Source organism: Galeopterus variegatus, unplaced genomic scaffold, assembly GCF_000696425.1.
Source record: "Galeopterus variegatus unplaced genomic scaffold, G_variegatus-3.0.2 Scaffold21, whole genome shotgun sequence".
In the NCBI taxonomy this organism is placed as follows: Eukaryota; Metazoa; Chordata; class Mammalia; order Dermoptera; family Cynocephalidae; genus Galeopterus; species Galeopterus variegatus.
In genome coordinates this window covers 500,353-523,780 of record NW_007726132.1, presented here as the reverse complement: position 1 = coordinate 523,780, position 23,428 = coordinate 500,353, and the positions used below count along the sequence as shown (strand labels likewise).

Sequence of the window (23,428 nt, the reverse complement as noted above, 5' to 3'; positions counted from 1 at the left end):
GGGGGGCTGGGCCGGGCCAGCCGCGTGTACCAGGGCCGGCGAGCGGGCGCCGGAAGTGCGACGCCGCGGCCGCATTGTCCGCGCGCCGCCGCCTTCCGTTTGCAGCATCACGTGCGGGTTGTTGCGTGCGCGCTCCCCGTCCCCGCGCACGCGCTCTCTACGCCGAGGCGGGGATGTCTGCGCCTGCGCGCTGCGGTCCGCGCGTCGAGGAATCGCTTCCCCTGGTGGAAAGCGCGTGCGCGCCGGGCTGGGCGCGTGGACGCACCCCGCGGCGGGCCGGCCGTGACCTTGAGCGGGTTGATCAGACTCCAAGGGCTGTGAACACCCCGATCAGGCGTCTTCCCTGTGGGTGTCAGTGTCGGCGGTCCCTTCCGCGAAGGGCCGCCAAGCAGTGCACGTGGGCCAGCGACCCCCGCCCGCAGGTGTCCTGGTGATGCGCTGTCGTGGGCCCTCCCGGTGCATCTGTCATCTGTCATGACCCATAATAGGTCTGTCTCACTCTCTGCGAGTGTTACCCAGAGTAGCGTGTGAACTGGCAACTGTGCTGCCAGTTACAATGCTGGTGTTACAATGCTGCAGAAGCCGCTTGGTTACTGTACCAAGCAGTTTTGACTTAAAAGAATGAGTTTGCCAAGGTAAAGGCCATTAGGGCAGCGCACCAGTGTCCAAAGATGAAATACAACATATTTAAAGATCTCAAGTGGCTTTAGTGCGATTCTAGAATCGGGCAGCAGGTTGCTCCATAAAGTAGGGTCATTTGCATGAATATCCTTGTAAGGTGGGGACTGGGAGGCAGAACTAGGGAGGAATAAGTGATTGTTTAATGTCAGGTTACGTCAGGCTGCCCTGGTTGTGTGGAGATGAAAGCAGAGGGAGCTTCACTGTCTTGCCTATTGGAGATTTAAACTGGCCTGTTTGGGAAATTAGCCGTTACCTGTCTCCTGGTTTCTCAGCAGGTTTGACCACAAGTTAGTTTAGGTTTGGTGACTTCAGCAAGAGGGACTCCAGTTTGGTTTTTAGTCTGGTCTTTTGGGGCTTATGCAGGAACTTGGACAAAAACACTGTCTTCCTATAATTTTTACCTATCACCAGTAATGCCCATGAGGTGGTTTTCTGAGCGCGCACACTCTCTCATTGGCCTGTTTCTGGGTAGGTAGATTTAGGCCCTGTCTGAAGCCCTGTCCGGTCCTCCCAGGTGCAACATGCCAGCAAGCAGATCACGGCCGACAAGCAGTACAAAGGCATTATGGACTGCATCATCCGCATCCCCAAGGAGCAGGGTGTGCTGTCCTTCTGGAGGGGCAACCTGGCCAACGTCATCCGCTACTTCCCCACGCAAGCCCTCAACTTCGCCTTCAAGGATAAGTACAAGCAGATCTTCCTGGGGGGCGTGGACAAGCACACGCAGTTCTGGAGGTATTTTGCTGGCAACCTGGCCTCCGGGGGCGCTGCTGGAGCCACCTCACTCTGCTTCGTCTACCCCCTGGATTTCGCCAGAACCCGTCTGGCAGCCGATGTTGGGAAATCGGGCACAGAGCGGGAGTTCAAAGGCCTGGGAGACTGTCTGGTGAAGATCACCAAGTCTGACGGGATCCGGGGCCTGTACCAGGGCTTCAATGTCTCCGTGCAGGGCATCATCATCTACCGGGCAGCCTACTTTGGCATGTACGACACAGCCAAGGGTAAGTGCCGTCTGCTGAGGCTGCCATAACAAATGGGGGGGGGGGGCTGGAACAACAGAAACGTATTCCCTCTCAGTCCTGGAAGCCGGAAGTCTGAGATTGAGGCATGGCAGGGCTGGTTTCTCCTAAGGCCTCTGTCCTTGGTTTGTAGACACCATCGTTTCCTTGAGTTCTCTTGTGGTCATCACTCTGTGTGTGTCTGTCCTAATCTTCTCTTCTCATAAGGATAGCAGTCTTGCTGGATCAGGGCCCACCCTAATGACATCATTTTAGCGTAGTTACCTTTTTTTTTCTTGACCGGTAAGGGGATTGCAACCCTCAGCATGGTGTGGTCCGCACCACACTCAGCCAGTGAGCACACCGGCCATCCCTATATAGGATCTGAACCCACAGCCTCGGTGCTACCACCACCTCACTCTCCTGAGTGAGCCACGGGGCCGGCCCAAGCGTAGTTACGTTTTTAAAGACTGTGTCTCCAAATGTAGTCACATTCTGAGATCCTGGGGGTTAATTTTCAAACCATGAATGGGATGGAGGGAATACAGTTCAGCCTATAATGTAAGTCTTTGTGAGGTCAGGGCCCAGGCCTGCTAGCATAAAGGGCTGCCATTCTGCAACAGAGTCACTTCAGGTGGCACCTTACACTCTCCTACTCTGGAGGGGCCACTCCAGGTCCTAAGCCCCAGTCTCTGGGACTGTCCTCCACAGTACAGTAGATTGCAGGCGGCTTTCCCCTGTGCTGGCCTTCAGCACTGTGGAGATTCCTGGTGCTGATGTTTGCACGGGCAGCCATGTAGGGGGGTCGCCCTCACCACCTGACGGCTCTGTGTGTACTGGGTGCTAATGCTGGCTGGTGACTCTGCAGGTATGCTCCCTGACCCCAAGAACACGCACATCGTGGTGAGCTGGATGATTGCCCAGACTGTGACGGCCGTGGCTGGTGTGGTCTCCTACCCCTTCGACACCGTGCGGCGGCGGATGATGATGCAGTCCGGGCGCAAAGGAGGTATCCCGTCTCTGAGCTCTGTGCGCGGTGGTTCTCATGCTAGTGGGGGGAGACGCAGGACTCCCTGAGTGGCCTCAGCCTTTAGATGTGGCGCAATCGGATTAAGGCCCTTCCCAAAGGGTTTCAGGCAGCGTGTTGTCAGAGTAACTTGGCTATGTGGAGGAGTAGTCCTTAATCATGGGCTTCTGTTCTTTTTCCGATTTCCAAATTCCTACTTTCCTGAGCATCTGGCCTCATCGACCACTTGACTATGTCCTCAGTCCTGCCCTCCCTGCGTGGACCCAGGGTGGAGTCAGGTACTGCCCAGACTGGAGTCTGACATCCTGCTTGTTGACCGTTCCCTCCTTCTTTCGTAGCTTAGTCGGAGGCCCTGAGCTGGGGCATGTGGTCACCTGAACCTTACTTCATTTGCGCCTGTAACAGAACTCTTATAGTTACCTGGGTGGAGATATCTGGGGTCCAGTTTCTGTTAAACGTTTGGAGTTTGGTGACTCCTGTCCTAAGGAGCTCCCCATCGAGGCCTTAACTCTCTCCCTCATTGCAGCTGACATCATGTACACGGGGACCCTCGATTGTTGGAGAAAGATTTTCAAAGACGAAGGCGGCAAAGCCTTTTTCAAGGGCGCCTGGTCCAACGTCCTCAGAGGCATGGGGGGCGCTTTTGTGCTGGTCCTGTATGACGAGCTGAAGAAAGTCATCTAGGCACGTCCGCCTCCAACAGAAACGGGGACCAAGAGGATCACGTAGGATACTCTACTTAACTGTTACGGACCATTGATCTTCAAAAAATTCCAGTCGTCTCTGTCCTGGTCAGATCATGTCGGTAGAGGGCTGTGGATGGTAGAGGGCTGTGCACGGCTCTAGGAAAGTGGCTCATTGTGATCACGTTCGGCAATTGGTGCTTCAAGTCCATGTGTTGATGACTGGGGGTGGGGAATCATGACGTCATTGTGGGTCCGTGGTGAGGCATCTCTGCCACTCAGGCCTAGAGTGCAGATGCGTGTAGGACCCGGGTTGTGTTTAAGTGTTTATTTAAAACAAGAGTCGCGTCTCCCATTTGTACGTAAGCACGTGCTCCTCTTTTGCACAGCCGATTGTTTGCAGTCATGTTCTCAGTTGGGCATTCTGCTGCAAAACAATAAAAACAGGACACAGAGCCCTGCTTGTGTGGCCATGAGTGTTTGAACAGAGCGGCCCGTGGGGGGTCTGGAGTGTTGCAGAGACAGGGTAGGTGGGAGGCAGAAGGGGTCCGTAAGAGACCATGTCCTGTCCCTGTGGCAGGCCCCCCCACTTTGTGGACTTGCAGTACCACCTCTGCCTAACACCCTGGAGGGTACAGACGGCAATGTGGTCACCGGCTAGGAAGAGGTAGGATTGAAACCAAGGCTGGCAAAGGCCGGAGCATGTGTAGCTCGCTCTGAGAGGCCGCCCTTGGATGGGGAGGATTAGCCCAATCAGTGCTGGAGGCCCGGAGGGGCATCTGAGTTCCCTGCTTTGGAAAGTGTTCATTCCAGGAAATTGGCTGGCTCTTTCTGTCTGAGACCATCCAGCTAAAACGATGCCGTGGACCAGGTGGTTTATACATAATAGGAATTTTACATCTACAGCTCTGGAGGCTGGAAGAATGAGATAAGGGTGTCTGTAAGGTGAGGTGCGGCCAGGAACTACTTTCTGGTTGGCAGAGGGCAGCTTCTCTGTGTCCTCACATGGTGGGAGGGGCAAGGGGGTATCTGGGGTCTCTTTTATAAGGACACTAATCCCGTTCATGAGGCTCCACCCTCATGACCTCACCACCTCCCAGGGGCGCCACCTCCTAACACCATCACCTTGGGGTGCAGGGTTTCATCAGGAGTCTTGGGGACACATTCTATCAGTAGTGTAGTAATGCTGGCTGCTGACACAGGAAGGGACGGGTGTAGGAGGGCCGGCCCTGAGTTCTCCATCTGCTGGTGGCTCCTTGGGGTGGCTCCCCATCCATTCCAGCATGAATACTGCAGTGGAGGTCTCTCCCCAGGAGCCCCGGCAGTGACAGGGAGCAGCCACCTGCCCTGGCCTGCCTTTGCCATGGACTCCGTGGTTGTAGCAAGAAAATAAAACGGGGAGTCTCCCCAGGCTGGGCGTCCCATCTTGGTGCCGTCCATGACGCGGAGTGCGAGGACTGCAGCCCTGGGCACCTGGGACCCTGACGTCCTGGGCTTCCCAGAAATCCTGGCTGCAGAAGGAAGGCAGGATCTTACCTTAGATTTCTGCCGCAATGATTAAAAATTGGGAGGTTAAGTGAGTCCTATCTTGATTGTGTGGCTCCTGCCCACCCACTGCTCACCACACGCCCTGGCTCTGACCCACTCGGGCCCTGGAGTTTGAATTTAGGTTTTCTCCTACCCAGAGCTTTGGTTACTGCTTGATTCAGTCTTGGGGACATATTTTCACTGGTAATTAGAACCTTGTTTAATTGGCAGTTCACTAAATTAAACCTTCCCTACTCGGTCCTGTTGGCCTCAGAGCATTCTGCGAATTGTACTCTTTATGAGACTGAGCAGGGGTAGTTTTCTCAACAGTTGGCATTCGAAGACTGGCAGCTGCAGTTCAGGGTGACTGACCTGTGCGATCTTCACATGTTAATGTAAGCAAGCAAGGGCTGGCCGGTTAGCTCAGTTAGAACGTGGTGCCGATAACACCAAGGTTCAGGGCTCAGTCCCTGTACCGGCCAGCTGCCAAACAAACAAGTAAATGTGAGCAAGCTAAAAAATGGGGGAACTTCATGAGGATATGGGATGCGTAGGGCTGGGGGCAGTGTTTTGAGGAAAACCCTGCTTCTTGGAAACTGAGCATTCCCAAATGACTGTGTCCTCCTAAGTGGGTTTACACTGGGTTGTCTTTGGCTCCCAGGAAGGGCTCAGTGTGTTAGGAATTAAAGCCAATGGGCAGTAAAGCCCACGTCCTCCACCCAGGGGCTGCAGACAGCTGGGCCGATGGGCTCTCCTGTCACTGTCACCGCCTGGCCTCTGCTCCCTCTGCTTCCACCTCCTGCTTGAGGACAAGCCATGTCCTGGCCTGGAACAACTTCCCACCCTACCCCCCACATGCAGCAAATATCTGCACACGCTTTTCCTGATGCTCAGATGCACACACCCAGCAGAGACCCAGATGGGAGGGAGCAAGAGGAAGTGTGAGGGAAGACCCCTACAGGGAGGAGAGACCTTGGGGAGGAGGGTCACGAGTCACCCAGCTCTGGGGTGGGGGTGGGAAGCGGTATCATTCGTCATCATTTTTCAGGGACCATGGAGAGGCAGAGGCGAGGCCAGGTGGGAGCAGAGCTGAGTGAGGATGGGACAAGCTGGGGAGGCAGAGCCAGGAGACCCTGCCAGGCACAGGCAGCCCCTCCTACCTGCAACATGTCTTTGTGGATGGGGGCACACCTGCACTTGCACAGCTTGCGTGGGGACATTAGACCCTTCTGGCTACGTGCATGATTAGGGTGGCTTGCGAAGGGAGGGGTGGGGGGCAGTGCAGCCAGGAGCAGTCATATGATCACACAAACGTATGTGCAGTCCGGGGAGCAAGAAAGAAAAACCAGGCAGGGCCGTTTAATGGAACCAGGAAGGGGCAAATCCAGTTGATGGTAGCAGGAAGTCTTTGGGCAGAGCCAAATTTAGGAGGCTGGAAGCCGGGTCCCGGAGGCCTTGGAGTGACAGGACTGGATCCCACTGGGGCCCAGTGAGTGGGTGGTAAAGCACTTTAGTAAAGAAATGAACACAGCACAGAGGCTTTTTTCTTTCTCAGGGGCAGCTCCTGATTCAGCTGCACTGGGGCCTCCCACCCCCATCTCGTTTTATAAACATTGGTCGGCAGCAACTAGGGCGTGCAGGTGCCCGGCCAGGAGGTCCCGGAGGACCAGGCAGCGCGAGCAGCCCGGAGCTTGGGCTTCACGTTTCCTCCACAACCAGCACCTCGGCTACTGGACAGTCCTCCCGGTCTGCTCTGCCAGCCACCCAGGCCATCTGTGGGGGCAGGGGTGTCAGGGTGTCGGTGAGGGATGAGAGAGCCCCTATGTTCTCTAAAGCCTCAGGGACCTGTCCAGTCCAGAATCAGGTTGGCCCTGGGGCTCCTGGCCCACCCGCTGGGGGAGCAGGGCACAGGTGACCCCCTGAAGTCACAGGCTGGGACCCTCGCTCCTCCAATGCCCTTCTCCCACAGCCTTCCCCGGCCACTGCCAGCACCTGCGGACACTCTCTGGGTCAGGCTGTGGCCACCCTGTGTCCCCAGAAGCATCAATGGCAGAAAACACAACGTACCATCTTATCATTCTGAAACTTGTCACTGATGGGGTCTTTCAACCGAGGGATGGGAGGGAAGATTTTCTGCATCACGGAGTACCTGGGAGGAAAGAGAAATCCACATGTTCTGAGTCCAGCACCAAGCAGCTTATAGTCAGATGCAAAATGTCCACTAAAGGGCCACAGCAACACCAAGATGGAGGGGAAGACTCGAACCTCCTTCTCCAGGGCCTCTTCTGTTTCCCTGGCCCTAAGGCCCAGGCACACCCTGACTGAGTAATCAAGCATCTTGGGAGTCTTAGCAGGAGTGGGGTACTGACATCTAAGTAGCAGAACACTGGCACCGAGAGGGCCGGTACCCCAGAAGACAGGAGCTACCCTGTGCCTCCTGCATGTAGAATCTGTGTACATATACATACGTGTGTGTTTAACACCCCGAGTTTGGTCCATCTGGGCTCTAACTTCGGTCCCCTCGCTTCCTCCCAACCAGAGATCACGGCCCTCCACCCCTGACTGTCTCGGGCCTGCTGGGGGTCAGGGAGGTGGGTGGTCCCCTATGTCCTCTCCCTGGGCACACCCAGAAGCAGCTGCACCTCCATGGAGGGTCCTGACAGCCACCTCTTCCACCCTGTCCAGCAGTACACCCATGCCCCCAGTTCACAGCTCTTAGCTTCTGGTGCTGCAAGGGTGGCTCAGGCATGGATCCCCTGGGATTAGAAGTCAGAACGCTGTGTCTGTGCCTGTCCCATCCTGCAGCCCAGGGGAGAGTGCTGAGCAGCTCTCCGGTCATCTGTGCCCCACCCGACACCCTGACCTGGGCCAGGGCCCCTTCTAAGGAGCCAGGCAGCCGCCATGGGCCAGTCTCCAAGCTTCCCCATGAAGCAGGCTGTCCTCTACCTCGGACACATGGCGCTTCAGGGCAGCTCAGCCTGAAGGCGCTTGGAGGGATTGGGGTGAAGCTAGGAGAGAGACGATGGGTGGAACCAGAGCCCAGGTCTGGGCAGAGGGCGAGTGCCAAGAGAGAGACCCCAAGAGCTGGCCCATGTCAGCCTTGCCCACCAGGGGCTGAGCCCTGAGAGGTTTGGACGGGGCCATGTAGTGGGTGGAGGGAGTTGTGGATCCAGTGGGGACATGGTGATGGCACTGTCCACTGTCCAGTGCAAGGAGGGGTTCCAGAGCCACATCTTGAAAAACCCAAAGCGCTGGGACAGTTTTGTGGTGGTGAGGAAGAAGAAACTGGCCTAGAGACTGGGAGCAACCAGCAGGGATCAAGCAGGCCAGCGTGGCCCAAGCTGGGCCTCCAGGGAGGAGGGTCCTGGGGCTCGATGGATCGTGGACGCTGCGTGGGGGACCTGGCCTCCAGGGACCAGATTGCCCTAATCGGGGTCATGTTTGAGAAACACAGTCAGCTGCGCCACCTGGCTGCAAAGACATGGCCACGCGTCGGGGCAGAGGGGGACAAGCGTCCGGCCGCGTGGGGTGCTTCGGCCGGGGGCATGGGCTGTGCGTTCTCAGGACCGCATGGGGTGCTGCAGGGACAGCCACCCGAACACGCCGGCACGGCGCTCACCGTTTGCAGAGGAAGGCGGCACAGAGCAGAGCCAGCAGCGTTCCCAGCGCGACGAGCAGAGACGTCCGCCAGCCTCGCGTGTGCGCGTCCTCTTCGTGGTCGCACACTGAGGGGAGAGGGATGGGGGCCGTCACGGTGAGACACCCCAGGAACACCACCTGCACGGGGACAGCGGCCACCTGCGTGCCGTGACCGACCGGGACGTTCCTCGTAGGCGAGTGCCTGAAGTCCGAGGCCCCCTCCACCACCGCACAAGTGAAGGGCACGTGTGGCAGGGGAGGAGTGACGGTAGCTCCAGCCACCCAGGGGCGCGGGGCCACCCGGAAGCCTGGGGCTTGGAATGTGCTCAGCAACTTGGCATGCACTTGTGGGTGCGGCCAGCAGCAGGCCTTGGAAAGGACCAGACCAGGACCACGACCTCGGGCTGCCTCCCCCTCTGCGCAGCAGCCCTGTGCTCAGCGGCCCAGGCCTTGGGCTGCGCATTGTGTTCATCATGAATTTTTTGCATTAATTTTGATTTTTAAGAACTGCATTAAAAGATTTATCTTGATGACAGATTTTTGGTGTTAAGCCCCACGGGATGGCGTGGGCAGAGGACGCAGAGCCGAGCCGCCCAGAGAGGAGAACCGGGGACAGAATGAGTCCAGCAGGTGAACGCAGCTCAGAAGGAGCAGAGGCCAGAGCGAGGGCACCAGCAGCAGAAGGGACCTCCGCCCGGGTCCCTGGAGACAGAAAACGCACAGGGCATCGGAAGGTGTCTGCAGCCCCCCGGCGAGACCAGCCCTGTCGCCAGGAAGCCTGGGAGATGGTCCGGACAGATGGCGGAGGTGGGGCGAGGGGATTTCAGCCACAGCCTCGCATCACCACCCACCCCTGGCCCAGAACGCCCCAGGCCCACCAGACTTCAGGGGGAAACCCAAAAAGTACATTGCAAGGCCTTTGCTGTGGAGTGAGTCTACCTGGACAACGTTCTCCTACCTGCACCTGGGGGCCTTTCTCAGCAATCTCTCTCTCTAGGCTCTGCAGGTAATGGATTTGGGTTTCCGGCGCTGCAACCAGTCCTGAGGAAATCATGAGCCCGACTGACTTCTAGGGTACGACTATGACCATGGGTCGTGCACCTGGCAGGTGACCCATGCGTGGCTCAGGGGACACCTGCCTGCGCAGGGAGCTGCTGAGACTGGAAGCCTCAGAGGCCTGGGAATAGCCCCAGCGGGTCTCCTGCGAATTTCAGCGTCCTAGTCTATGTTCCTGGTGACCGCACATCCTGGCTGCCCTGGGGCTCCCATGGAAGTAGGGGTGAGCTCCAGTGGGTGTGAACTGCTCCATACACCTGCCATCAAAAGCCACCTCTATTTCTCCTACCCACCTGACTTCTCCCCTGGGCTCTTCCTTTCATGTCCTCTCGGCCATAGGCCACCCCCGTGTACAGAACTCTGTGTTTGCAGACGCGCTCACGATGTGCTTAAGATGCCCTCACAGACAAAAGGGGACCTGAGGGTCACACTGTAAGATGACCGCAGGGCCAGGGTCAGGATAAGGCGTACCTGAGCACTGTTAGGAGAATTGGGGGCAGGGGGCTGTATCTCTGCAGCTGGTTCTGGAGAACAGGGGATGGAAATGCTATAATAGCACTGAGCCAGCCTAGCATTTTGCAGGTCATCTCACCTGAGACCCTTGGGGTAGGTAGTAACACTGTCCCCTCCATAGCTGTAAGCTCAGGGTCAGACGTGTACAGCATCCTGCCCAGGGTCCCCTCACCTGAGCCCAGCCCCTGACGTCTGATGCTCTGAGTACTTTCGTTGGAATTTTTTATGAGTATGTTAGCTAGTCTTCATTTGTCACATCCCAGGGTTACTTTGGGGAGTTATCATGGGCTGAATTATGTCCCCCAAGTTCACAGGTTGAAAGCCTAAGCCCTAGTCCCTCAAAATGTGACTATTTGTGGAGATTGGGTCTTTCAAGAGGTGATTAAGGTAAAATGAGGTCACTAGGGTGGGCCCTGATCCAATAGGACTGGTGGCCTTATAAGAAGAGGAGATTAGGACACAGACATGCACAGAGAGGGACGACCATGTGAGGACACAGGGAGAAGATGACGTCTGCAAGCCAAGGAGAGAGGGCTCAGGAAGAACCAGCCCTGACACGCCTTGATCTCAGACTTCCAGCCTCCAGGCCTGTGAGAGATTAATGTAGTCATCTGTCACAGCAGTCCCAGGACAGTCATTCACATGCCCTCTCCAGAGAGCCAGGGCCTGGACCACTGAGGTCTCCTCCTGTACCGCCTCCTGACCAAGTACCTTCTTTGGATCCTGAGAGGAAAGACTCGGTGACCTGGCTTTAGAACAGCTCAGAGACATGGCAGCTGTTATTTTGGAGGATCCTCTCCTTCATCAGGCTGGAGAGCCCATCACTGGGGCCATTTTGCATAGAAGACAATGACCCATTGTCTGCCAACAGTTTTGTTCTTACGAGGCCCAGGGGACTTTTAGTGGGACAGTCTTGCTCCCCCCCCACCCTCCCACCGCCTGAGAGCAGGGTGCGGGGTCACTGTTGGGCTCACAGTCCTTTTGGGGAACTGCAGTGGGTCAAGTGTGTCCCCCAAGTTCATGTGTTGGAACGTGATTCCCATCGTAACAGTGTTAAGAGGATGGGAAATCGAGGTACGGTACTCAAAGGTGGACCTCTGAGAGGTGATTGGATTGTGAGGACTGTGCCCTTGTGAGTGGACTGATGCACGCATGGAGTCATGGGCGTGAGTGCGACGGCTTTACCAGGAGGGCAAGTGAGCAGGTCAGCTCTCTCCTGCTCAGCCCGTTCTCACCATGGCACACCCTGCATCACTGCAGAGTCACCACCAAAGAAGGCCCTCAGCAGATGTGTTCTCTGGACTGTGGACTTCCCAGTCCCCCAAACTGTAAGAAATAAACGTCATTCTGTTATAAGCAACAGAAACGGACTAATAAAGGGATGCAGAAACATGCGGAGTGACGTCCCCCTCCCCCCTGCCACCTTCGGCAGTGGGACACCAGGGAGAAGCAGGGGAAAGCTGATGACCCCAGGCTGCACTAGAGGGTCTGTGTTTTGGGGATGGGGGCGGTGCCCCTGGATTCCACACATGCTTGAGGGAGCCAGAAAGGGCCGCACTCACCAAAGCGCTGGGGAGCGCTCCATCTGCTCGGGAGCCTGATAAAGTATTCCTGGACTCTTATTTTCACTGTGTAGGTTCCAGGATTGTGTAGCTCAAAGGAATTTTTGTCTTGGATCTGTGGTTTAAGAGAAAGCAATGAAAAAAAGGTCATTCCCTATGGGTGGGAAAAGGAGAATGGGGCCCTGTGATGTCCTAAATTGTGCCCCCGCAATGTATATGTTGGAGTCCTAGCCCCCAGGACCTCAGACTGGGGCCTTAATTGGAAATAGGACGGTTGCAGGTGTAATCAGTTAAGCCGCAGTGAGGTCATGCTGGAGTAGGGTGGCTCTTAATCCAGTATGCCTGGTGTCCTCATTAAGAGGGGAAATTGGACACAGATGTGCACACAGAGAGACACTGCACAGAGATCGAAGGAAGCTACCACAGCCAGGGACCCACAAGGAGCTGCAGAGGTCCTGAGACTGATCCTCCCCTCCAGCCTGGGGCGGGAGTGTGGCCCCCACACACCCTTCCAGCCTCCAGAGCCAGGGGACAATGAATTTCTGGTATTTAAACTACATGGTTTATTGTAGTTGGTGTGGCAGCACCAGGACACTGATTGGTACCTCCAGAGAGAGCCCAAGCCAGACCCCAGAGGAAGAGCACATGTGCTCGGCAGAGCATGTCCCCAGGGCCCCTTTCCTGCCTCAGCCCATGCGCTCGGTGGCCAAGCAATAAATGCTTGCCTTAAAACAACTAGAAGGTGAAGACTCCATGGCCAGCTCCAGTGTGGTGCTATCTGGGGGTGTCATGCGGTGAAGAAGCCCTACAAAGAGTTGAATAGGGTCTCCCACAAAAGATATGTCCCCAAACCTGCAAATCGGTCCTTATTTGGAAATAGGGTATTTGCATATGTAATTAGTGAAGGACCTTGAGATGGAACCATCCTGGATTAGGGTGGCCCTAAATCCAATGACAAGGGTCCTTATTAGAGACAGAAGAGCAGACACAGAGGAGAAGCCACGTGAAGATAGAGGCAGAGACTGGAGTGATGCGGCCACAAGCCCAGGGATACCTGGAGCCACCAGGAGCTGGAAGAGGCAGGAAGGATCCTCCCCTGGAGCCTCTGGAGGGAACTAGACACAAATGTGTGGATTGAATGATTGTCCCCAGAAAAGATAAGTCCACATCCCGATGTCCAGAACCTGAGAATGGGACCTTATTTGGAAACAGGACCAGGCCTGTGTGACCAGCTCCTGGGCCCAAGCATGGATACATGCCCATTTCTACATCCTCTGTGTGACTCAATGTCTGTGTGGCAGAATGTCCTGCATGGAGGGCGGCCCACAGGGCACTTAGAGCTCTAAGTCCCTTTGGTGGGTACAGCTGGGATGCTGTTGACCCTATCATGGTCTGCGATGAATTGAGCTCTAGGGGTGCAGCTTTGGTAGGGACCTGCAGATTCCAAAGGTAACAGGGGAAGGGTCACTGAGTGGCTCCCTCCCGAGCTGTCCCCTCCTCTCTGTGCTGCTGCCACTAACAGATTTAGGAGATGGGGGAAGAGACGGAGACAGAGAGAGAGTTGGAGAGACGGAGAGACAGAGACAGAGGGAGAGACAGGGAGAAATGGAGACAGACAGAAAAAGTGATAAACAGAAAGAGGGAGAGAGAGACAGAGTGGGCGTGCCTTAGTCTATCTTTTATTCCTCCTGATGCCACAGCAGGGACTGGTGGGTGATTCACTGGTGGCAGGTGGGGGATGCTCATCTAACGCCTGTGTCACCTACATGTGAACTTCTGCCTCTGCTGGGTAGAGAAACGGCTTGGCGACTTGCTCTCTCCGAATTCCGGGAGCCTGGCACAGGCTACGGAGTTTGGAGGCACGTGGGTCGCCCTTGTTCAGGCAGTGCCGGGCAAGCCCTGGTGTCTGGTGCTCTCTCCTTGGAGGCATCATCTCTGAGTCTCCATTTCCTCGTCCCTCGGTGTGGGATGAAAACCCTGATGTTGCAAGATCGTGGGGAGAGTGAGTGAGGCCTACATGTGGAGTCTGTCAAACAGGACTTAATAATAATGAACTCACCATTTGCAATGCCAAGTTAGGGGGTCAGATAGGGGAGACTCACCTGTTCCGTGAAGACGTGCCTGGTGCTCTGCAAAGCAAAAGCAAACAAGTTTGTGAGTGCCTGGACCCTCCCCTGAGAAAGCATGCTCCCCTCTCCCCAGTGACAAACTCCCTGAATTTCTCTGCAAGGGGCAGGGAAACCATGAGAGGTTTGGGGGACTGTGGGCAGCAGTAACGTGCCAAACCATGAGCTTTGGGACCAGTAGTGTCAAGAAATGGCTTCACGTGGGTGCCTGCAGTGAGGTCCTGATGGTGGTGATGGCAGGGGGCCTTTGTGGGGACTTGTTGACCACCAAGACCCTCTGTCTTCCCAGGATGCTTTGTATAAACCTGTGGGGATCCACAGGCAACTTATGCTGGGCCCACGGGGTGGGTGGGTGACTGTGCACCGCGCTGCACAAGACCTGATGCGGGGCTAGGACTCCACCTGTGCCTGCAGCCCTGCCTGCCCCTCAAGTCAGTGAAAGGGGAAAAAAAGTTTCTGCTGTATTCATCCAAACACAAAAACAAAACCCAGTATAAAATACTAATTAGCTCAAAAATACTTGATCATTTCAAAGAAATTAACAGACCTTATTTTTTTGAGCAGATTTAGGCATACAGAAAAATTGAGTACAAATAGTATTGAAGTAAAAATAATAAATAAATATAACACATAAATAAATAAGAATAATAAATAATTATGAGTAAATAATTAAGTTAAAATAATCAGTTGTTGGGTGTAATTAATAAATAAAAAAGACCGGCAGCAAATAATAAGCTTAAGTTAATAAAAATCAAAGTTAGTAAAAATGATTTTAGAAAGATACATGAATAAAAGTAAATAAAATGCCCATTAGCTCAAAAATACAGGGTAAAATTTTTTTTTTTCTTTTTTTCCTTTTGAAAGATGACTGGTAAGGGGATCTTAACCCTTGACTTGGTGTTGTCAGCACCACGCTCTCCCAGTGAGCCACGGGCCGGCCCGCCTGGTAACTTTTACAGTAGCTTTACTCAGGTATAATTTGCACTGAGGACTGCACACTTGAAGTGTATGGCTGGGGAGCTTTGACACATGAAAACTCAAGATAAGGAACGTTTCTGTCACCCCACAGTTTCCTTGCGCCCCTCCCAAGGCCTTCCCACCTGCGTCCCCTGCCCCGGGCAACCACAAATCTAATTCCTGTTACTCGAGATTGTGTGTATTTTCTCTGCTTTTATTTAAGTGGGATCGTCCGGTGTGGACTGAATGTATGTGGCTGATTCTCATTACTGAGTAGGATCCCGTTGTGCGGGTACGTTCCGTTGATCCCTTGGCCTGTGGATGGCCACGTGGGTTCTTTCCGGTTTGGGACTACTGTGAACATAGCTGCCGCGCACATTCCTCTACTCATCTTTGGTGAGTTTAGGTTTTCAGTTCTCTTGGGTTGATACTTAGCAGAGAAATCCCTGTCTTTGTGAGATCCTGCCAAAGAGTTTTCCGAAGCGATTGCCCCATGTTAGATTCCTGCCAGCAGCGTAGGAGAGTTCCAGTTCCTTCACATCCCTGCTAACACTTGGCTGGCGTTTTTCATTTCAGCCAACCTCATGAGTGTGAGTTGGCATCTCCTGTGGTCTTAATTTGCATTTCTTGCCTATTGTGAATGGTGCTCCGATGGACATGGGAGCGCAGCTGTCTTTTCGGTGTATGGATTTCATTTCCTTGGGGCATATACCCAGTGGTGGGATAGCTGGGTCATAAGTAGATCTATTTTTAGTTTTCTGAGGAACCTCAATCCTGTTTTCCACAGTGGCTGTAGCAGATTACACTCCCAGCAACAATGCAACAGCTCCTTTTCTCTGCTCCTCACCAGCATTTGTTATTTTCTGTCCTGTTGATAACGTAGCCAGTCTAACTGGGGTGAGACGATATCTTGTGCTATTCACAGTAACCAAGACATGGAATCACCCTAAATGCCCATCAGTGAGTGAATAGATAAAAAAAAAACACTGTGATACATCCACACAATGGAACACTACTCAGCTACTTTAAAAAATGACATCCTATCGTTTGCAGCAACGTGGATGGAACTGGAAACCAACACGTTAAATGAAGTGAGTCAGGCGCAGAAAGACACGTGCTGCATGGTCTCACTTACATGTGGAACCGAAAAACAAAACAAAAAGTGGTTCTCTTAGAAATAGAGTAGAATAATGGTTACCAGAGGCTGGGAGGGGAGGCCGTGGTGGGGAGGAGGGTGGATTGACGGACACGAGACCATGCCGTCCACCCCAAGTGCATCACCGCGCAGTTGCATGCATTGAAACAACACACTGCACCCCACAAATGTGTACAACTGAATGTTAAAATGTCTTGAATAAAAAAAAATAATAATAGTTTGCACTCTCTGATGATTAATGATGTTGAGCATCTTTTTGCGTGTGTGTTGGCCGTTCATCTATCCTCATTGGGGAACTGTCCGTTTACACCATCTGCCCATTTTTAATGGGGTTTTTGTTGTCTCGTTACTGACCTATAGGAATCCTTTACCTGTCCTGAATCCTTTACCTGTCCTTTACACATATGGACACATATGTGTACTTTGAGTATTTTCTTCCATTCTGCGTCTCAGCTGTTCATCTTCTGAACAGTGTCTGTCCAACAGCCAACATGTTTAGTTTTGCTAAAGCCCACTCGATCGAACTTGTTAAAAAGGGCTCAGAGTTTTCGTGTCCTGAGGAGACTCTGTGTATTCCATCTGCCCTGGAGTGCAGCTTGCAGGACAGAAATGCCCGCAAGGGTGACAGTTTACCTTTTCTATTTGAAGTTCATAGAGGAACTTGCGGTTGAAATGGCTTCTCATCTCCCACTCCATGAAAGAATGTGTTTTATTACACTCTGCAGTGACGTTGGGTGGACTTAATCTCTCTGGGGGGAAAAAAAACACTTTATGAGTCAAACTAATCAAAACCTATTTTTCCCTTATGATGCTTTAAAATCTGCCTCCTACAAGATAAGTAAACAGATGTGATGTTGATGGAGGGTGGGGGGAAGGAGGAATCGGTCAAGGGACACGAAAATCAACGACATTGTATATTGATAAACTAACATAAAAGATAAATATAAAAAATAATAATAAAATTACAAACTTCAAAGAGAAAAAGAAAAAGTACAGTAAAAATAAGATACTATCAAACATAATCTGCGTCCTACAGATGCGGGGGTGGCAGGGAGAGAGGAGACAGGGACGCCCCTGAGGGTCGGAGAACGGGCAGAGGGACGGACGGACGCGCGTGGACGGGTGTGCGGGCGGCCTTGGGACTAGGTCTTCAGGCGTCAGCACCGTGGGCGAGCCCTGGCCCCAAGAGACCGTTCGCAGGCGCCTTCCCAGTACCCTGCACCTGCCCCAGCAGGACGTCCCCTCTTTTCCACTTCAGCTAATGCCAGTGCAGCGACTCCTCCTTTCTCAGGCTCAGGAGTGCACAGACTCCCTTCCCTGCCCAGCTCCTCTCCTGCCGCAGCCCCCCGGCTTGGCCCACTTCCCAGCCCCTGCCCAGGGCCTGTCCTGCCTCGCCCTGGATAGCCCAACGGAGACTATCAGCCCAGGCCCCTGCCTGCTCACCTCTCTGCAGGGACGTGCTGGGCTGGCTCCGACCGGGACCCGAGGCTGCCTCAGTTTCCCCAGGGAGCACGTCAGTTCCACACTTGCCGGTTCGACCGCGTGCAGGAGCCCAGGCCGCGGCTCCAGCTGTCCGCCCGGCATGTCCCCTGGGCCTGGCACAGCCCCCTGGCAGGAGCAGCATATCCGGTCCTCTCTCCCCCTGTGCTCCCTGCCCCCGCCCCGTCCTCCCTACTCCCCTTCTTGTTTCCATCCATGGCACCATGTTTGGGACATTTCCTCAGGCACTGGCAGGAGACAGGGAAGGGGGAAGGAGAGGCAGGGAGCCCACAGGCCAGCTGGGCTCAGTCCTTCTGGGGAACAACACAGAGCTCGCTGGCCCAGAGGACCCCAGCCCAGGGCCAGGCAGCCGCGCCTCCACCAGCCCCTTCCAGCTCTGGCCAGAGGAGGACGGCTCCAGCGAGCGCACAGGCCCAGCCTGCCACCGGTCACCTTCAACACCCTCCAGCAGAGGAGTGCATGTGGCCCCTGGAGGCCTGGGGTCCTGTGCACGGGGAACAGTGAAGGCCAGGACAAGTGGGGGCACCTTCCTAAAGAGCAGTACAGGGAGGTGGATGGTGACCCCAGAACACGCATCCACCAGAGACCTGTGTATGCAGAATTATTTGGAAAAAGGGTCTTTGTAGATGTAATTAAGTGAAAGATCTCAAGATGACACCACCCTGGATCAGGATGGGTCCTAAATCCAATGACAGAAGAGGAGACGCAGCCTCAGAGGAGAAGCCACATGAAGACAGAGGCAGAGACTGGAGTGACGCGGCCACAAGCCCAGGGACGCCTGGAGCCACCAGGAGCTGGAAGAGGCAGGAAGGATCCTCTCCTAGAGCCTTCGGAAGGAACTGGTTACAATTGTAGTGGATTGAACAGTGGCCCCCAAAGATGTGTTCACATCCTAACCCCCAGTACCTGTGAATGGGACCTTTGTGGAAACAGGGTCTTTGCAGAAGTAATTAAGTTAAACCTCTCTTGAGAGGAGATCATCTGGATTTAGGGTGGCCCTAAACCCAATGACAGGTGTCCTTATAAGAGACAGAAGAGGAGAAGCCACGTGAAGACGGGGCAAAGACTGGAGCCTTAGCTCAGGGGTGGGGCATCTTGCACCTCCCTGGATGGGCTCTCAGATACCCATGTTTTCGTCCCCCACCCCTCAGTGACCAATGTCACCTCCCACGCCTGCTGGGATCTGGGGAATGGAGGGAAGGAAGGGTTGGAGTTGCACTCACGTACTGAGTCTCATGTGGGGCCCAGGCACCTGTGAGGGTCCCCCTGTGTCTGAGTGAGTGCGGCATGAAATAGCAAATAAACAACAGCATGATGGTGGCAGGAGAGAGAGACAGAGACAGAGAGAGACAGAGAGACAGACAGAGAGAGACACAGGGAGAGACAGAGAGAGAGACAGAGACAGAGAGACAGAGAGAGACAGAGAGAGCGCGAGCGGGCACAGAAGAAAGGAGCGGCTTTTCCCTGCCTTTTGAACGAGAGGCTCTGTGTCTCCCTTTCGTGCTGGCCTTTCAGTCTGTGGCTCGCGCTCTGCTTATGACATGTGACCAACCACGGCTGGCCCAGGTTTTCTGGTGCTTGAAATGTTTTGGGGGAGGGGAGTCTGGTTTAAGGGAAAGAATACTGACATAGCTTTGCTAGGATGGTGCTATAGCCTAGATGCTTGCGTCCCCCAAAATTCATGTGTTAAAATCCTCATCCCCAAAGCTATGGTGTTAGGAGGCGGGGACTTTGGGAGGTGATGAGGTGTTCCTGCCAGATTCATACGTTATATACCCCCAGTGGGATGGTATAGGAGGTGGGGCCTATGGAGGAGAATAAGGTTTAGATGAGGTCAGGAGGGAGAATCCCCCATGATGGGATTTGTGACCTTATAATAAGAGACGGCGGAGCCGCTGCTTCTGTCTGTCTGTCTCTCTGCAAGGTGGGAAGTGGGCTCTCCCCAGGGACCTAACCTGCCACGCCTCGATCTTGAAATTCCAGCCTCCAGAACTATGAAAAATAGACGTCTGTCATTAAGCCACCCAAGCTGCAGCCCGAGCTAAGACAGCAGCAGCCCAAAGCTGAGGGAGCTAGTGTGAAGGGAACGTCCTGAGTCCTTCCTTACCAATGTATGATAAGTCTTCAAAGATGTCCATGCAAGGGACGCTGCAGCTTTTGCTGGTTCCATTAACCAGAATTAGGAATTGGTGGGGATATTTGGATATTCTCGAGATGTCATCAAAATGACACCCAATATGTGTTCCTTGGTCATCCTTTTTGTAGTGTGGACACGGGTACTCTTTCTGGGTCCTGTGGCAGGGAGAGAAGGTTCCAGAATGAGCCAGTGACTCCCCACGCCCAGGACAGCCGTGCCGTGCCCGAGGCCACACTTACGATGTGTTCTTCAAGTAGAGGTGGTACTGGACGTCGCTGGGGGCTGCCCTGCCCAGCGCCCAACTGCAGGTCAGGAAGTCCACGTCATGAACCCAACAGGTCAGGTTTTCGGCGGCTGCCTCAGGTTTCCCATCTGGGCTTTCAAAGAAGACAAAAGAAAAACGCACCACGTTTGAGAGTAACCTTGCTATTTTGAGATCACTGTGGATTCACATGCAATGGTAAGAAATAATATAGAGAGATCCTATGTGCCCTTTACCCGCTTTCTCCCAGTGGTAACATCTTGAAAAACTACAGGATGACAGTCAAACCAGGATATTGATAAAGACACACTCAAAAGGATCCCCCCTGTTTCCCTTTTACAGACACACCCACCTCCCTCTGCCCCCACCCCAGCTTAACCCCTGTCATCCATAAATCTGCATTCCATTTCTACAATTTTGCTATTTGGAGAAGGTCCTATAAATGAAATCACACTGTATGTCACCCTCTGGGCACAAGTCCCTGGAGATCCATCCAAGTTAAAAGTAATTATTTTAAAGAAAACTGACTGCAGATTATAAAACAAAGACAGTGAGTATTTTTCCTAACCTTGCTTAGGGAACAGAATCCACGCTGAGAATGGCGGGTTAGTGATGCTGACAGTGTAGTTTGTCACATTGCATGTGGAAAGTACACCATAGTGGCAATACTGGTTGTTTGTTGCCTAAGAAACATGTAAGAATATGGCAATTGTTTAGAGAACATACTTAGTCTCATATTAATAATATTTAGTTTTATTTTGTTTTTAGACGTAGAAAAACTTGTCTAGAAATAATTCCATTTAAAAATAAACTGAGCCAGTTTGCTCAGTTGTTTAGAGTGTGATGTTGTAACACTTAAGTTCAAGGGTTCGGATCCCCATACTGGCCAGCTGCAAAACAAGCAAATAATAAATAAATAAAAATTATAAATATAGAGAAATGTTACTTTCCTAAGGATAGAATGAGAGAAGAAATTGTAATGGAAAAGACAGAAAGGTAATAAAAATAGAAACTTAGGGGAACCAAAAATGAAAGGAAAACAACATAATCAAAAATACTCATCAAAATCATGATATATTCAATCTCAGTACCTGCACTGTGTAGTAACTTAATAAAATACAGATCAAGACTTTTGGGATTAATAGGCCAAAGTCTTAATTCATTAACCAAGTCTGCAAAAGATTGAGCCAGACTAGTTGTTAAACACATATTAAAACAATGCACACGAAGCTCTGGGAAAATGTGCATAATTGTGCTTTTTGGTGCTGATATAATATTTTCTTAGATAATTCATCTTGAGTCAAAAATGTATTCACTATCTTTTGTCCCAGAAATCCAACTTCTACAAATTAATCTAAAAGAAAGTTTAGAACGACTGACTGTGGTATAGAAAGTGTTACCCCAACCTCTGCGGAGCAGTGTCACCAGGTCCCAGCTGTCAGTCCAAGGATGGTGACCTTCATCTGTGGACATCGTGTGGAAACAAGGGAAGGAAGAGGCCCAATCATGAAGCAGGGGAACCAGGCTCAGTTGAGGGCAAAGGAACCAAACAAAAAAGTTAGGGGACAGAGTGCGTGTCTGCATCCTGGAATCTGAGCCCTGTGCTCGTTCTGCTCTGAGAATCCTAATAGCAGAGGGTTCTCTGTTCAGGAGACTTGAAGTGTCTTTCCTGAAGACCTGATCAGCCTGGAAGAAAACTCCTAAATATTCTGCCATCAGGATTTCTTTCATAATTACTCATTTAGACCCTCAAAGACTGAAGTTCTCAGACCCCAAACACTTCTCGTACAAAACTTCTGGCGAGATTTTAGGCCCCACTTACACGTGACCAGACAGTGAAACGTTATCAGACTTCTAGGAATAGCCTCTAACAATGTGAGAGAGACAAAAAAAAAAAAAAAAAAAAAAAATGAATGGAAGGGGCTGGCCAGTTAGCTCCTTTGGGAGAGTGTGGTGCTGGTAACACCAGAGTCATGGGTTCAGATCCGCCAAAAACAAAACAACACAAAACAAAACAAGAATGAAAGCAAAATCAGAAGGAAGGAACTAGAAATTAGGCATTGAGAGAAAAAAGCTTTAAAAAGTCACCACTAATATCCTGAGAGCAAAAAAAAGAGACACTTCAACTCTGAAACAGGAACAGAATAATATTGAAATATTGAAAAGGAACACGGGAAGAGCACACACACAGAAAGGAGCTTGTAGAACTTACAGGAATGATCTGAAGTTAAACATGCAAGCAGAAAGATTTAAACATAAGTTTGGGTGAATCTATAGGAAATTAGAGCAAATAGACAAATATCAAAAGGTAGGAAAAGCATAAGGTAAGAAAGTTATAGGACCAGTCCACACAGTTCAATACCAGAGTGACAGTACAGGGAGGGAGGGACGGAAAGGACAAAAAAAAAGAGATTGGCTAGAACACAACCTTATAACATCAAGGCCATGGGTTCAGATCCCTATACTGTCCCCTTCCCCCAGCAAAAAAGAAAGAGAGACTGAGAAAGAGAGAGAGAGAGAGAATTCTTCACATTCAAAGAAAAAAAAATCTAATGGCTTTGGGCTTCTCAACACCAACACCGATACCCAAAAGACAGTGAAGCAATGACTTAAAACTTCTGGGGAAACGATAATGTCTCCCTTAGAATTCTATACCTAGCCAAACTACCGATCAAAGGTCAAAGCAGAATATTGACATCTTCAGACCCTCACACTTTAAAAAGATTTACTTCCCATGCCCCCTTTCTCAGCAAGGCTCTCGAGGATGTGCTCCACCAAAAAGCAGGGTGTAAACCAAGAAAGAAGAAGGAATGGATCCTGAAAAGGAGAGATTGTACGTAAGAGAGAAGCAGAGGAGATATCCTCGTTGATAGTGTGGGGAGATCCCAGAATGACAGCCTCACACGAGGAGTGAAGGACACCAGTCCAAGTTCGAGCAATCAGAAGGTTTGACGGCAGACCTTCCACGAAGTCTTACTGTTTTGAGAGGATATTGAACTGAGTTGAAGGAGGAAACATTCCACCCAGAGTTTCATGTTGAGTCAGGGGTAGATAAATGAAAAACTTGGCAAACAGGTAAACAAACTTAACAATAACACAATTATTAGATTTAGGAAAAACAAATATTTCTGCAAGAAAAATAATCATTGTTAATAACATCGCTTAGTTGTGAAGAGTGTTCTTAACAGTTATAATAAACTGAATATTTGTTGAGAGAGAAAGAGACAGAGGAAACGGAGGATGAGAAATATATGGAGTCTGAGCTGAAGGAGGGAACAGAGTTCAATTACCATCTTCCTTAGGGGAAAATCAACACATTTTGCATAAATAATCAAGAATTTATTGTCCCAACATATGATTTACGGACAAAGAGATATACAACAGAATCAGGTTTAAAAAAAGGTGAAAGGATGTTTCTGGGGACAGATGAGAGTGGTGAGCCGGGTTTAGGGTTTTTTTTTTTTTTTTTTTTAGTTTATTTGTTTGTTTTTGGTCATCACAAACCTTGGACAACTATTTACTCTAAATTACACTTGACCGTGGACCAACGTGAAGGTTATGGGCATCGACCCCCTCCCCCACCCTCCTGTAACTTTTGACTCCC

General features: G+C 52.0%; 2 protein-coding genes across 2 annotated transcripts in view; one reads left to right on the top strand and one right to left on the bottom strand.

The window, feature by feature from the left end:
- The window catches only part of SLC25A6 (solute carrier family 25 (mitochondrial carrier; adenine nucleotide translocator), member 6), a 4,830-nt gene extending 985 nt beyond the window's left edge, over window positions 1-3,845 (top strand). Inside the window, exons 2-5 of the mRNA XM_008568161.1 lie at window positions 380-456; window positions 1,177-1,682; window positions 2,548-2,688; window positions 3,233-3,845. Coding sequence (XP_008566383.1) covers window positions 380-456; window positions 1,177-1,682; window positions 2,548-2,688; window positions 3,233-3,390 — 882 coding nt within the window. The 3' untranslated portion in view covers window positions 3,391-3,845. The remainder of the gene's footprint in view (window positions 1-379; window positions 457-1,176; window positions 1,683-2,547; window positions 2,689-3,232) is intronic.
- Window positions 3,846-6,247: 2,402 nt separating this feature from the next.
- IL3RA (interleukin 3 receptor, alpha (low affinity)) overlaps window positions 6,248-23,428 on the bottom strand; it is a 32,553-nt gene continuing 15,372 nt past the window's right edge. Inside the window, exons 4-14 of the mRNA XM_008568151.1 lie at window positions 20,393-20,507; window positions 19,802-19,934; window positions 19,499-19,717; window positions 19,381-19,417; window positions 17,601-17,652; window positions 16,559-16,674; window positions 13,789-13,815; window positions 11,687-11,801; window positions 8,536-8,641; window positions 6,984-7,065; window positions 6,248-6,689 (exon numbers count right to left, since the gene is read on the bottom strand). Of these exons, the coding sequence (XP_008566373.1) occupies window positions 6,615-6,689; window positions 6,984-7,065; window positions 8,536-8,641; window positions 11,687-11,801; window positions 13,789-13,815; window positions 16,559-16,674; window positions 17,601-17,652; window positions 19,381-19,417; window positions 19,499-19,717; window positions 19,802-19,934; window positions 20,393-20,507 (1,077 nt within the window). The 3' untranslated portion in view covers window positions 6,248-6,614. The remainder of the gene's footprint in view (window positions 6,690-6,983; window positions 7,066-8,535; window positions 8,642-11,686; window positions 11,802-13,788; window positions 13,816-16,558; window positions 16,675-17,600; window positions 17,653-19,380; window positions 19,418-19,498; window positions 19,718-19,801; window positions 19,935-20,392; window positions 20,508-23,428) is intronic.